General features: G+C 35.1%; 2 protein-coding genes across 2 annotated transcripts; one reads left to right on the top strand and one right to left on the bottom strand.

Annotated features, from left to right (window-relative positions):
* The first annotated feature begins 651 nt into the window (after window positions 1-651).
* On the top strand, window positions 652-9,851 carry pdha1a (pyruvate dehydrogenase E1 subunit alpha 1a). Its single transcript, XM_028467171.1, has 11 exons — window positions 652-808; window positions 1,978-2,046; window positions 2,801-2,974; window positions 3,054-3,180; window positions 3,320-3,411; window positions 4,533-4,625; window positions 4,772-4,927; window positions 6,173-6,244; window positions 6,339-6,406; window positions 7,988-8,096; window positions 8,411-9,851. The coding sequence occupies exons 1-11, from the start codon at window positions 761-763 to the stop codon at window positions 8,573-8,575; spliced, it is 1,173 nt and encodes a 390-aa protein (XP_028322972.1). The 5' UTR covers window positions 652-760; the 3' UTR covers window positions 8,576-9,851.
* Window positions 9,852-11,140: 1,289 nt separating this feature from the next.
* Window positions 11,141-13,683, bottom strand: LOC114475527 (diamine acetyltransferase 1-like). The gene is made up of 6 exons (XM_028466414.1): window positions 13,413-13,683; window positions 13,273-13,324; window positions 13,111-13,191; window positions 12,467-12,568; window positions 12,343-12,383; window positions 11,141-11,768 (listed from the first exon to the last, which is right to left on the bottom strand). The coding sequence occupies exons 1-6, from the start codon at window positions 13,476-13,478 to the stop codon at window positions 11,601-11,603; spliced, it is 510 nt and encodes a 169-aa protein (XP_028322215.1). The 5' UTR covers window positions 13,479-13,683; the 3' UTR covers window positions 11,141-11,600.
* Window positions 13,684-14,050: the final 367 nt, after the last annotated feature.

Raw genomic sequence — 14,050 nt, 5'->3', positions numbered from 1 at the left:
TAGAAAGTGCATGGCTATTGTTATAAATTATTAGACTTTTCAGGGGACAAAACACTGCATTACATTATTATGTTTTTGTTTTTTTTGTTTTTTTTAAATGTGCAGGAATAGGGGGCACATGCGCTTCAGGTTATATGAGTGAAGGAGTAAAGGACTGGGAAAAGTTTGGGGATCACTGTTTTAGGTCACTCTGCACCCCACCACCAAGTAAATAAATAAAACATATTTTTTTACATTTTATTTTTAAAAGTCCAAGACAAAACAATGAAACTCTGCGACACAACTAACCATTGAAAAAAAAAAAAAAACAAAACACTATATTACAATATGATTGCTTGTAAGCAGCACAGACAATCTTAAACAATCACTAACATCTCCAATGTAATTTCAAACTTTACACGTCACTTCCTGGCAGCAAATGCATCTATGGTTTCATCAAAAAAAATAAAAAAATAAATAGATTCATAATATTAATATTTAATTTAGAAAAAAAAACGTGTACAGTGAATGTAAAGGGTGTGTTTCACATTTATTATACCTTTTTATTTATTTATTTATTTTATTTAGTTATTTATTTGCAATGTGCAAATTTGTTCGTACGGTCTGACTGAAGAGGGCGGTACAGTCTCCCCCAGTGTGACCGGAGATAAGCAGTAGAAGAAGAGTGAGCCGGAAGTGCAGCTTTGACAGAAGGACGGAACCTGTGCCGCTCCCTGTGTCGTTCTGTAGCCGTAGCGGACCACGGACCTCTACTGTAAACATGCTGACTAACTTCTCCACAGTGTTGAGGGCCTGCGCCCAGAGAAACGTGAGTGGCCATATTTATCTCTACAGTAATGTGTGCAATCTAACAGTTGAGCTGTTTGAGTCTGAAGCGGCACAGAAGTTTATGTTCTGACCTTGTCAGGCTAACGTTAGCATGTTGTGCTAACACCGGTACAGTTAAACAGAGATGGACTGTTTTGTAGTAGCAGCTTTAGCTAGTGCTTTGGTTTAACTACACTTTAATCTGTTAACCTAACATAGGCATTCGTTTAGAAGCAATAAACTACATGTTAAACAGGGCAGAAAAGCTTATAGATTGTCTGTGTGACATTAGTCATTCACAAATAAACGCTCAATGTTTATAGTAGATATATGTAATAACGTTGTCATTGGCTATTACTGACTGTTTCAAGTCCCTAAATTATGATTAAAGCCACAAATATGTTTTTGTCTGATCCTAGGGTCACATTATCAATTCATGTCAGCAGTTAGAATAATCACATTTTGTGCATTTTTTGTTGTTTTGCTTTTTTTTTTCCCCTGTCGTTTTGTTTTTGTGTGTATTTTTCTGTCATTTTCGTGTATTTCTGTTGTTTTTTTTATATTCTGTCATTTTGTTTATTTTATTGTCTGTTTGTTAATTATTCTGTCGTTCTGTTTTGTTGTCCTTTTGTCAATTTCTGTCGTCATTTTGAGTATTTTGTGCATTTCCTAATACAATGACCAAGGTACGTAATAAGGTACTTATTACTATCAAACAATTGTGAATAAAGAAGGTTAGTCATTCAAAAATAATATGAGGAATCTGATAGACAAGCTCAGTTTTTTTTTTTTTTTTTTTTTTTTTTGCACTAGGTGGAAAACTTCAGTCATCATGAAATCCTTTAAAATTATTATTAAAGATTCAATGCCAAGGATTTTTTTTTTCTTCAGTATTCGAAAGTTGTGCTGTCGTTTATTTGTTTTGGCCTAATAAAAGAGTGAACACAGGTAATCATTGATGTATGTTTGCTCTAAAACCATCTAAAATCTAAATAAGTTTTACACAGTTATGCTAAAGTTGCTCAAAATAGTTTAACACACCTGCTCTTTAAATATTAATGCATAAAAAGTTCTCATTTTAATACATGACTGTGCACAAAATTCACATCTTTGGAAAAATGTGATGTCATATTCCCATGAAAGTCACAATAATAATTTGTTTCTTTTCAGGGGGCTGCAGTGGTCATGTCAGCTCGTACATATGCTAACTTTACTAACGAGGCCACCTTTGAGATTAAGGTAAGACTAACGTGGTCTCCATTAGGTCCTCATCTGACCTTAAATTAACAATGTTATTTATGAAAATGGCCAAAAACAGGGTTGGGGTCAATTACAATTATGTCTTCAATTATCCATTTTTTTTTTTTTAATTACAATTATAAATTTTCCGCTGAAAGTAAATTACAATTACGTTCTGAATTACAATTAATCACAAATACGGATCCTGAAATAAAAAAACTAAATCTGTTTTGAATCATGTCTTTAAATACACAAAAATATGATCTATCATCTAATTTGTTTTTAATCTCTTGGTTTCCTTGTTAGGCTTCTTTATCCATGAAAATATTGGTATTAATAGTTTTGGTGTGGGCGTTTGAGGTGTTTTTTCTGTCAGGATACCCCTCGATTTATATATTTGTTTAATGGTAAAAATGATCCTGCAGATTCACCGACAGGAAGTGGGAAAAGTTGATGTGAAACGCATTTTAATAATTGTTAACTATGTATGTGTAAGCCATAGAAATGTAACATTGTTCAACAGTTGTTTTGCATTTAATTAAATTATAATTGACTATTTTTTTTATAGAATTTTCATGACAATTACAAAGTCTAAAATCTGAACTCAATTATGATTACAGCAGCAATTACAATTGCAGTGGACCCCAACCCTGGATACAAATATTAGATTTGACATAATTCTGTTTTGTTTTATTCATTTGTGAATGAGTGTGTCCTGAAAGGATCTATTTATAAACGTTTTTATCTTTGTCAGAAAAGCGACATATTCAAACTGGACGAAGGCCCTGCCACTCAGGTGGTGATGACTCGGGATGAAGGTCTGCAGTACTATCGCACCATGCAGACCATGAGGCGTATGGAGCTGAAAGCAGATCAGCTGTACAAGCAGAAGATCATCAGAGGATTCTGTCACCTTTACGACGGCCAGGTTTACCTCCATTACACGCGCACAAAATGTGTTACGGTAGGCTTCCAGTTATGTCAACTCATTGATTGCGTTCTCACAGGAAGCTTGTGCGGTCGGCATCGAAGCCTCAATTAACCTGTCGGACCACCTGATCACTGCGTACCGTGCACACGGCTACACCTACACCAGAGGAGGAACGGTGAAGGAAATAATGGCTGAGCTCACTGGTGAGTTACACAGTATATTACATTTATTCCTCAGTGAGTCTGTTTTTAAATGAAAGCAGTCAAAAGTTGTTTCTACTTGTGTCAGTGGCTCGTGTGTTTTATCTTTCCACATCAACGCCTCTGTTTGTTTTCATCACAGGCAGAAGAAGCGGGATCGCTAAAGGCAAAGGAGGCTCAATGCACATGTACTGTAAAAACTTCTACGGAGGAAATGGAATAGTTGGAGCTCAGGTACTGCACTGGAGTTTCAATCTGTTACAGCAGGGGTTCTCAATCTTTGGGTCAGGACCCGATACACTGGGAGGGGGTCGCCAGATGCCTTAAAGAAACAGAATATTGTTTTTGTTTTTTGTTTTTTAATCAATTTGAGCCCATTTTTGCTTATTTTTACCCTTTTTCTGCTTTTCCACCAAACTTTCCATATTTTAACCTATTTTCATCACTTTTTCTTGACATATTTTTGCTCCTTTTAATGCATTTTTTTTTTACCTTTCTCCCATTTCTGCCACAAAATCTGCCATCAAATTTTAAAATGCCTTTTCTGCACTTTCAAGACATTTTCAGCACTTATAAACCCTTTCCACCACTTTTTCCACCTAATGTCACATGTGTTGACCCATTACTGACACTTTTAACCACTTTTCACCATAATTCATGCTTATTTTTTGCCAATTTAACCACATTCACTATTTTTCATAGCCATTATTTGCCAGTTTAAACTTATTGTTTCTACTGTTTAAATTACATTACCACTATAATTTAGCAAAGTAAAATTCAGTTTTGATGACATCTTTGATTTTATTCTTTGAATTGTTTTGATGCTCTGCTGTGATTACAACCTTTAGACCACATGTGTCAAACTCAAGGCCCAGGGGCCAAATCTGGCCTTTTAGAACCTTCAATGTGGCCATCAGGAGAAATTAAAAAAACCGACTGTAAATTACCAACTAATTTAGTTGTAGACCTCTTAGCCTCTACAAATGGCAAATGTCACATGATTGCAATCACTTTTAATCTGAAACTGTTGAAAAAAACTAAAAATCCTACAAATTATTCACAAAATGTCCCCAAATTAAATTGAAAAAACTGGTTACAAAATGAGGGAAATTTAAAGTAAAGATCCTGCAGGGATCATCTGTCACCTATTGCTTGGATATTGTCAGTGCCTTGCATACGTTAGATATCATTTATATGTGGAAGTGTAAACTAGGGCGCAATGTTAAAATTACTGGTTTTCCTGCTTAAAATCTGCGTCCCATTTGTGATTAAACTGCTCCGTATTTGGCCCCTGAACTAAAATGAGTTTGACAAAAGAAGATGTGGCCTGTTTTAATAATTGCGGCTCTCCTCAGGTTCCTCTCGGTGCAGGTGTGGCTCTCGCCTGCAAATATCAGGGTAACAACGAGCTGTGCGTTTGCCTGTATGGTGATGGTGCAGCCAATCAGGTACCACAATGCAATCACATCTGGAAGCTTTGCAGGCTTAAAAAGCCTTTTTAAAGTCATATTATAATTACAGTACTGTTAACTGATCTATATCAGTATCTACAGAAATATCTAAATTGTCAGAATTTTCTTCTTGTATTTCACAGGGTCAGATTTTTGAAACCTACAACATGGCAGCTCTTTGGAAGCTGCCGCTCATTTTCATCTGTGAGAACAACCGATACGGCATGGGCACGTCAGTGGAGCGAGCGGCCGCTAGCACCGACTACTTCAAGAGAGGAGAATTCATCCCTGGTCTGAGGGTACGGCATTTTAATCTGTCAGCGAGGTGGAGAGGTGCGTTTCTAAACAGACAATTCAGGTTTAAATTTGCTGATGCAAAATGCCACACAGGCTAAAAATAACATGACGGTGCTGTAAGGTTGGTTAAAAAATGTAACTTGTGCGAGTATCACACACGGGCAACTAGCGACCCCCAAAAGTAAATGCACAAGATGACAGCAAAAAGTACACAAAAGTACTTCAAAAACATATATTAACAGAGAAATACACAAAAGAACAACACAATTACTTAAAGCTGCTATCTGGAGTTTCTGAGAAACGTCTCAATGTCCCGCCCTAAACAGCCTCACTTCCTCCCACTGCCTCTGCCAAACTACCAGAAGCCACGCCTCTACTTTTCTGCACCGCAAAGCGAAAACTTAACAATGTTGCATTGATATACTGTAGGTCTATGGGTCAGGTAAGAGCCAAAATCATATTTAATAGTTTGCTGTTGTGACACGTGGTCTTGTTAACGTGCACAGTTCTGCATTCACTTTGATTGACAGTCTCAGAAACAGGAAGTCGTATTATATACATTATTGTATATGAATGAACACCAGCAGTACAGTAAAGTATAGTAAAAGACTAGCTAGGTATTTTTTTGCATTTCAAAATAATGATACATAAACATAGATTTCTCAGAAACTCCAGATATTAGCTTTAATAAGACAACAAAATACACAATAGGACAACAGAAATACATTAACAAAAACCCTGCAAAAATGGAGAAATACACAAAAGAACAATAAAGATACACAGAAAGGACAACAAAATACACAAAATGAGGGGAAAAAATAAACAATAGGACAACAAAAATCAAAGAACAGCATACGTACTAAAAAAAATACACAAAACAACTCGGAAAAACATCCAAAATTACCGAAAAATACACAATACATGCCACTTTTGGCTTCTTCTCCAATAAGGGACAGCACGTGTGAGTGAGTTCTGTAGTGGGGCTTGTGTAGGGGAAGGTCTGGGTTAGGACGCACTGAGAAATCATCTAACTGAGCTTTTCATGCTGTTCTGAGAAGTAGTGAAAGCAACTACTCCTAAAACAAGTATTTTAATAAAAAATAAGCTATAAAAAATATATATATATATACAGTATATATCGATATAGGCAATGTCGTAATTTTCTATATCGCCAAAACAGAAAAGTCGATATATTGCCCAGCCCTACTCCTCCCAGTCATTTAAAAATGAGCGTTTCTGTGTTCCAGGTGGACGGTATGGATGTTCTGTGTGTTCGGGAAGCTACAAAGTTTGCAGCTGATCACTGCAGATCTGGAAAGGTGAGATAGAGTTAAAGTGATCACACGTGATGCGTCAGGACTTGAATTCTCACAAACAAAGCCCGTTTGGTTTCCCTTCCTCCTCATCCACCAGGGTCCAATCCTCATGGAGCTTCAGACGTACAGATACCACGGACACAGCATGAGCGATCCTGGCGTCAGGTAAATGTTTGTTAGTTTCCCTAATCAGACATCATTTAGTTAACTATTCATATTCATTTATTATTCCTCTGCTGTATTTCAACCAAATTTGTGTCTGTTTGCTAACGTTGCTACACATTAGACCAGTGGTTTCCAAACTGGGGGGCGCGCCCTTTATTAATACGGTTTAAAAATATGTGATTGTACATTTGAAGTTATTTTTAAGAGTTTTTAGGCAGAATAATCACAATTCTGACCTTTTTTAAGTAAAGGTAACATTTTGATGCGATTGCGGGGCCCCGAAAACAGAAAAGGTTTAGGAACCACAGCATTAGACCACCTGTTTTGTGGTGGAAAACTTTGTGTAAATGCTTCATATTGTCTCAAAACATATTATGTCATACAGTTATTTCCTTTTCAGGGTGAAAGCATAATCATATTGTGTAATATTAAGTCACCTTTTGCGCAATAATTGAATTTTCTGTCTCTCTGACCATCCGTTTACAATGAAAAATAGCAATGCAATGGTTGATATTTTCCTATACGTGAGGCTGTATTATAAATAATAGTCATATTGTCATTTCTGTTGTATTTCTGGGATTGGCCGCCAGGGGGAGACAGCAGCAAATAGTTGGGTTGATATTTTGTTTGATTCAGAAGTGGAAAAACTGCAATAGTTTCACAGAAAATTTGTCTTTATTTACTTGAATTGTCAGGTTTTTTAGCCATTTTTTAATCAGATAATTAACGTTTGTTGTAACAAACAGAGAAGAAAATCTGAATCCTCAAAGGGTGATTAGAACAGCATATTAAAAAAACAAACCTAAACCTTATAAAATAATTAAAAATAACAATATTTCCCTTTCAGGAAATTATTATTGGTTTTTTTTCACCGTCTAGACTCTAGGTTCCCAAAGTGGAATTATGGGTACCCCCAGGGGTACGCAACGGCACTACAGGGGGTATTTGAGAGAGATGGTGTAGAAAATTACAAATTAAAGCATTAAAATATGTGATTTTATATTGTTTATTTTTGGTTTAAAATAATAATCATACTAAAAAAATTACCCGCAACTCACAAAATGACAAACAAAGACGTACTAACTGAGAGAGAAATACACAAGATCACTACAAAAATAACAAACATACAAAATGACATAAGAAAAAACCAAACGACACCAAAAACACACAGACTGAGATAGAATGATTTAAATAATACCAACAACAAAAATACACAAAATGACACAGGAAACACACTAAATGATGATAGATATGAACTGAAAATACAAGGAGATGACCAGAAAAGATAAAAACTATAGAAATAAATCTATTAAGTAGGCACTAAATACTGTATTATTCCACTTAAAATGTGTGTTATCGCTCATTCATTCCATCATTATGATGGAAAGTTGTTTTTTCACAGAATTCTGAGCAAAATGTTGCTTTTTTTTTTTTTTAATTAGTTTTCCACTTTTTCTCTCTTTACTGATGTAAGACATGTAATAATAGAAGTCAGTTCTGCAACAATAAGAGAGAAACAGTGGATATTTAGCACAATGTGTTGAATGAATTGTACACTGATGCGTGTCGTTGCTCGTTCAGCTATCGCACACGTGAAGAGATCCAGGAGGTGCGCAGTAAGAGTGACCCCATCTCCCTGCTGAAGGACCGCATGCTCAGCAACAACATGGCCAGTGTAGAGGAGCTCAAGGTTTGGAAACATTCTCATTTCTTACATTAGGAGATGAAAGAAATTAGTTAAAAGTTACAAATTAAAGACAGAAAAAGTGGTAAAAAGGGTTCTAAGTGTCAATATTGGCTTAAAAGTGGCAGAACTGGGGGAGGAATGGGTTGGGGTAATGATGCTTATGGAAAAAAGGTAGAAAATTAAAACATTTATAACTTACAGTATATATTCTAAAAACCGTCATGAATTAAAAAAGAAACAAACATATTTTTCTTGAGTTTAAGGTACATGTTTCCCGTTTTTGTCCATTTTTAACATTTACAATTTTCCTGACGCAGGAAATCGACGTGGAGGTGAGGAAGGAAATCGAGGACGCGTCCCAATTTGCCACCACGGACCCCGAGCCCCCACTGGAAGAGTTGTGCAACCACATCTTCCACAACAACCCGCCGCTGGAAGTGCGCGGCACAAACCCGTGGTCCAAACTCAAATCTGTCAGCTGAACTGTTTCCAATCCAACGACCTCTCCTCCCCCCACTCGACCTTAAAATAGTAGCTTCTCCCTCTGCGCACACACATACACACACACAGAGAGACACACACACACACATACACACACACACAGAGAGACACACACTCCTCAGACTCACACGGGACGTAAAGTACCAGAAACCAGTGCCTGACGCTGAAAGACTTGAGCTTTAGGAAGCACTGATGTATATTTGAACAGCATCGACTATGTTCACACAGATCTGAGAGTTAAACTGGTTTAAAAACAGGTCAAACCTAATGAATAAAAGTTATTTTTTTCTGTAGTTTGCATAGAAACAAACTTCAACCTCCAATTCATCAATTTGGACAGTTTTTGTCCCATTTTCTCAACCTGGCAGCTGTTATAATCAGTCGTCGTGACGCTGAGGCTCGTATTAAAGCAGAACATATGTTAAAAATCTATTTATAACATTAAAAAATGAACTTTCAGCCCATTCACTAGTTTTTTTAAACGTCTTTCATTAATCGGGGGTTAAATTTAAGCCACTTTAGTTCATTTATTCTTCAACTTTGAAGATTCTTTTGATCATTAAATATTGAGCACTTTTATAACATTTAAAGGTGAACTTTATGAAATAGTCCTGCTTCCAAATACTTCATACTGTTGGTTCAGAGACGAGTCACTGCAGTGAACCCTGTTATAAATACGTCCATAGTTTGTCGTCGTTTGTTTGCTTTAATGTTGTGTAACTACATAAATGAGAACGCAGAGGGAAAGGTCTGACGTGTGACCATCTGCTTATCGACTGTTGGCAATGGAAAAGTGTTATGTTTGTATCACACTCTAAGTAACACAACGTGTGTTTATGACAATAAAACATAACCCAACCTGGAATATTGGTAAAAAGTAAAGAGTTTTTCATTTATGAGTAAATAAATCTGCGATTCTGACACTAAAATATAGCTATTGGCTGATGTATGTTAGTTTTATTGAGCATTACATGACATTTGCTTAAAAACCATCTATTACATCAGCTAAAGAGATATAATGTATCACAAAGTTGTACATTCATTTAAATAATTGAAACCTGAAAGAATACAATTGTTCATATTCATTTCATAGGGTGTGAGTTACTTGTAAAGCAGAGGAAAGTTGAAATCTCAACATTGCAGCAAATGGTAATAAGAGGATGTGGTTGTAAACTGTTACAGATTAAAAAAGGCCAATAAAGGCTGTTTAAACTTTGGTTTTACATGTGAGTCTGAAATAAAGACGAAGGAGCTGCATTTCTGTACCAGTGTTTGTTTCCTCAATTCATCTGAATAATATACACTGTAATCCAGGAAGTTTATTATTATTAGTCATCTTAAAGCTGGAAATCCTTGTTTTAATCAGAATTAAAATAGGTCAAAAGTGATTAAAAAATAGAGGAAAAGGTGGTGAAATGGGATTTTAAAAACCACTGAAATTGGTTAAAAGTTGAAAATTAGAGTGACCTAAAACAGACAGAAAAAGGGTTCAGTGTCGCTTAAAAATGTCAAAAATGGGGCAGAGGGAGGTTGGAGTAATAAAATTTACAAAGTAGGAACAATTAGTTTAAACTGGTAAATAATGGGCATGACAAATTGTTAACGTGGTTAAATTAGCAAAAAAACAAGCATGAAATATGATGGAATGAGGTTAAAAGTGACAATAATGGATCAACATGTGTGACATTAGGTGGAAAAAGTGTCGAAGATGTTTTAAAAGTGGGGAAAAAAAGTGGAGAAAAGGTGTTGAAATTTGATGGAGAAGTGTCAGAAATGGGAGTAATGTAGAAAGAAGAAAAAGTGATGAAAAAAGGTTAAAATATGACAAGTTTGGTGTAATTGCAGAAAAATGGGCTTGAATTGTTCAAAAAATATTCTTCGATTCTCGAAGGCATCTCGCGACCCCCTCCAAGTGTCATTTGACCCCAAATGGGATCCTGACCCAAAGGGTGAATACCCCTACTCTAGGGGGTTAGAAACAAGCATATATAGTGGTCGAGTCATTCTGATGTCTTGAAATATATACAACGCTGTGAAATCAAAACAAGTGGGTTTTAAGTATAATATATATTTTTAAAACCCGTAAACATATTTAGTCTAAAAAATGTTCAATAATGTATAAGAATTTTTGACGCATGATATTTCATCAAATAGGCATTAAAATGCAAGATTTGCATGAATATTATGATGAAAATAAACTTAGAAATACTTCGATATCTTATATAGGACTATAACATAACCAAAATAGGGCAGAAAACAAATTTGCAGTCAAAGTCAAACAGTCGCACCACATGATATTTTCACACTTTGAATAACAGAATAAATTAAAGCAATAAGTTAGGAAAAAATGTAAAAAAAAAAAATGGTATATTTGGTATATTTTTGTGCATTAAAATATTTTTTTAACACCAAAAAAATGCAGTTAGAATATGTAGGCAAACGTCATTGACACATTAATATATGCTGAACTTTAACTACATACAGTAAGTCACAGTAAGGTCAACAGAGACCAAACAGACAAAAAAAAAAAAAACCTTCAGAGGAAGTATGTTTATACATCTTTATTTATTTTCTTATACATGAGACAAAACACAATGATTCCATAAAACCAATAAGAATCCCACATCTAAATGTAAAAATGATGCTCTGTTGATTTCAGCAACAAACACTCAATCAAAATGTTTTAAATCATGTGATTCAAGGAAAGGTTAATATATTTGTATGTGTTTTAATGTGCTAGACACACTCAAAGGTGCAGCATTTAAAATAAACAATAAAAACAATACAAACACTAAAAATTATGAAATCAGCAATAAAAACAATCATTTTAGGTCCACTTCTTTGCAGCATAACAACTAAAAGCTACTTCACCACCTATTTAACCTGTATCAAAAAGTAATTTGTACCAATCTGACTTGTAATAAATCATTAAATATTCTATAATATCAGCAGAAGTGAGTCTGAATCTGAAGATAAAGCTGTCGTCGGTATCGTTCACCGTGGATCTTATTGGGACGACATTTTCAGCAGATCCTTTTTGTCGATTTCAAACAGACGCCATCCTTCCTCAGAGGACAGATCAGCTGCTCCTCTCCTCTTGTAAAACTCTATAGACTTGGAGTTGTTTTCTGCTACGATGAAATGCATGCTGCTGCAGCGCGTCTTTACCGCCGTCTGCAAGAAAACAGAAAGAAAGAAAGAGAAGAAAGAAGGAAGAAGAAGAAGACAAAAGAATGAAAGAAAAACGTAAAAAGAAGAAAGAAACAAAGAAAGAAAAAATGAAGAAGAAGAAGAAAGAAAGAAAAAGAAAGAAAGAAAGAAGAAAGAAAGAAGAAAGAAAGAAAGAAAGAAAGAAAGACGGAAAAGAAAAACAAAGAAAGAAAAAGAAGAAAAGAAGAAAAGAAAGAAAGAAAGAAGAGAAAGAAAGAAAGAAAGAAGAAAGAAGAAAGAAAAAGAAGAAAAGAACAAGAAAAAAGAAGAAAGAAAGAAAGAAAGAAAAAAAAGAAAGAAGAAGAAAAAAGAAGAAAAAAAGAAAGGAAAGAAAGAAAGGAGAAAGAAAGAAAGAAGAAAGAAAGAAAGAAAGGAAAGAAAGAAAGAAAGAAAAGGAAAGAAAGAAAGAAAGAAAGAAAGAAAAAGAAAAAAGAAGAAGAAAAAAAAAGAAAAAGGAAAAAAAAAGAAGAAGAACAGAAACACATACAGTAAATCACTGATCAAAGGTCGTATGTAGTAAAATGTCAGTAAACGTTACCTCACTCAGAACTTTGAGGATGTGTGAGCCGATGCCAAGACCTACGGAAAGAAAGACGTCAAAGTCGTAAATACCATCGTTGCACAATCACTGCTAGGTTAGCCGTTGACCTTTGACCCCGTACCTCTGTACTGATGCATGACAAAAAAGTCCTCCAGGTAGAGAAGTTTTCCAATCCACGGATCGTATGTAAAGTAATACATTGCAAAGCCAATCACAGTGGAACCTAAAGAAGAAACACAGAACCCTTTAGAACCCTGGCTTTTTATCCATTAATAATAAATAAATAACCAAATACAAATACTTCACTACTGTACTTAAGTCGTTTTTAAAACAAATATCTGTACTTTCTACTCCATTTTAAAAATGAGGTAGTTACTTTTATGACCTTGGAAGATGACGTAAAAAGACAGAAAAAGCTAGTTTTATTCTGTTAGGCAGGTCCTTTAGTTTTATGGTTAACATTTTTTTAAATGTTCAACTCAAAGCTGTTCTGGGTTTATTTAATTCATGAGCTAAGTTCTCAAAAGTAACCGATTTAACTTGTTTCCATGCACCAGTTTTCTACAAGTTCTTAAAAAATAAATAAAATATATGGAATTTGCTGCTTTGGAAAAACCTGTTTTATTATTGAAGTGACTTTTGTTTTAGTTTTTACTTCAGTACATTTAAAACACGGAACCAGAGTCATTTTTTATTCAACTATCTTTACTTACTGTATCTATACTTTTACTTGAGAACTTTCGCCACCTCTGCTTTTTTTCTCACCTTCTGAGCACTGATCTTCAGGCACTTCAGCAACTAAGCAGTGGTAGAACGGATGGTCTCCAAAGCCATCTTCAAGTAGATCTAAACATTTAGGAAAAACATTTATGATTCATAAAATATTTGAAACCAAATCAATCCGAGAACGTAAACGGACTTACGCACCTTTTTCAGTCAGAATCACCTTTTCCTCCATTTCTTCAAATTTGGCAAGTTCCTGAAAAATAAGAAAAAAAAAATGTGGATATTGTCTTAAAGATAAAAACATTTGATATATTTCATAACTACCGTACTTTTCCACTCACCTTTATGAGTCGCAAGATATCGGAAACATCCTTGGGTTCGGCTTTTCGTAATATGAACCTTGCCATTTTCTTTTCTTGCCCTTCTTTCCTTTGCTTACTAGTCCTCTGAATGTGAACAAAAGCAAAATTTGTTTCTTCATTCGCTCCTCAGGAGTTCACCCCCCGGAAAAAAAGAAAAGCAGCATAAAAAGAGTGGTTTGGGCTGTGTCACTGTTCAGTCCAGAGGCTCCTGGTGATGTTTCTCCTTTTATGTGTTCCTCACACCAATAAACCTTTACGCTATCACTAATATGGGCAGAACGCCCAGTGCGTCCTGTTGTTTTGCTGCTGCGTTCAGCTCTTATCACTGTTTTCTTCTTTAGACTTCATTGGGATGTTGCTAGAAAGGTAAACATTAACCTGGCCTGGATCAATAATTAAAATAAAGAACAGATGACCTGGCACCAGGACACAGGTAGAGGAAAACAACAATCTTGTTCTTAGGAAAATCAATCAAAGTGAAATGCTTTTAACCTGGTTAGAATTTTTATATTAAAACCTTCTAGTTGTAAAAAACAAAAAAAACAAAAAACAAAAATCGAGCTGTTTTATTTTCTATCATTTATGTTCAACTGTCACTTTCAATATTAATTTACTTC

Source organism: Gouania willdenowi, chromosome 14 (assembly GCF_900634775.1).
Source record: "Gouania willdenowi chromosome 14, fGouWil2.1, whole genome shotgun sequence".
Taxonomy (NCBI): Eukaryota; Metazoa; Chordata; class Actinopteri; order Blenniiformes; family Gobiesocidae; genus Gouania; species Gouania willdenowi.
This window is presented reverse-complemented; position numbering and strand designations above follow the sequence as displayed.

What these genes read in the sequence shown, in the direction of transcription:
- LOC114475527 (XM_028466414.1), bottom strand. Translation starts at nt 13,478, where the DNA reads ATGGCAAGGTTCATATTACGAAAAGCCGAACCCAAGGATGTTTCCGAT. An exon ending in ATATCTTGCGACTCATAAAG is followed by an intron (nt 13,325 to 13,412) that starts GTGAGTGGAAAA and finishes CTTATTTTTCAG; the next exon opens with GAACTTGCCAAATTTGAAGA. An exon ending in TGAAGATCAGTGCTCAGAAG is followed by an intron (nt 12,569 to 13,110) that starts GTGAGAAAAAAA and finishes TTTCTTCTTTAG; the next exon opens with GTTCCACTGTGATTGGCTTT.
- pdha1a (XM_028467171.1), top strand. Translation starts at nt 761, where the DNA reads ATGCTGACTAACTTCTCCACAGTGTTGAGGGCCTGCGCCCAGAGAAAC. An exon ending in GGGCCTGCGCCCAGAGAAAC is followed by an intron (nt 809 to 1,977) that starts GTGAGTGGCCAT and finishes GTTTCTTTTCAG; the next exon opens with GGGGCTGCAGTGGTCATGTC. An exon ending in AATTCATCCCTGGTCTGAGG is followed by an intron (nt 4,928 to 6,172) that starts GTACGGCATTTT and finishes TCTGTGTTCCAG; the next exon opens with GTGGACGGTATGGATGTTCT.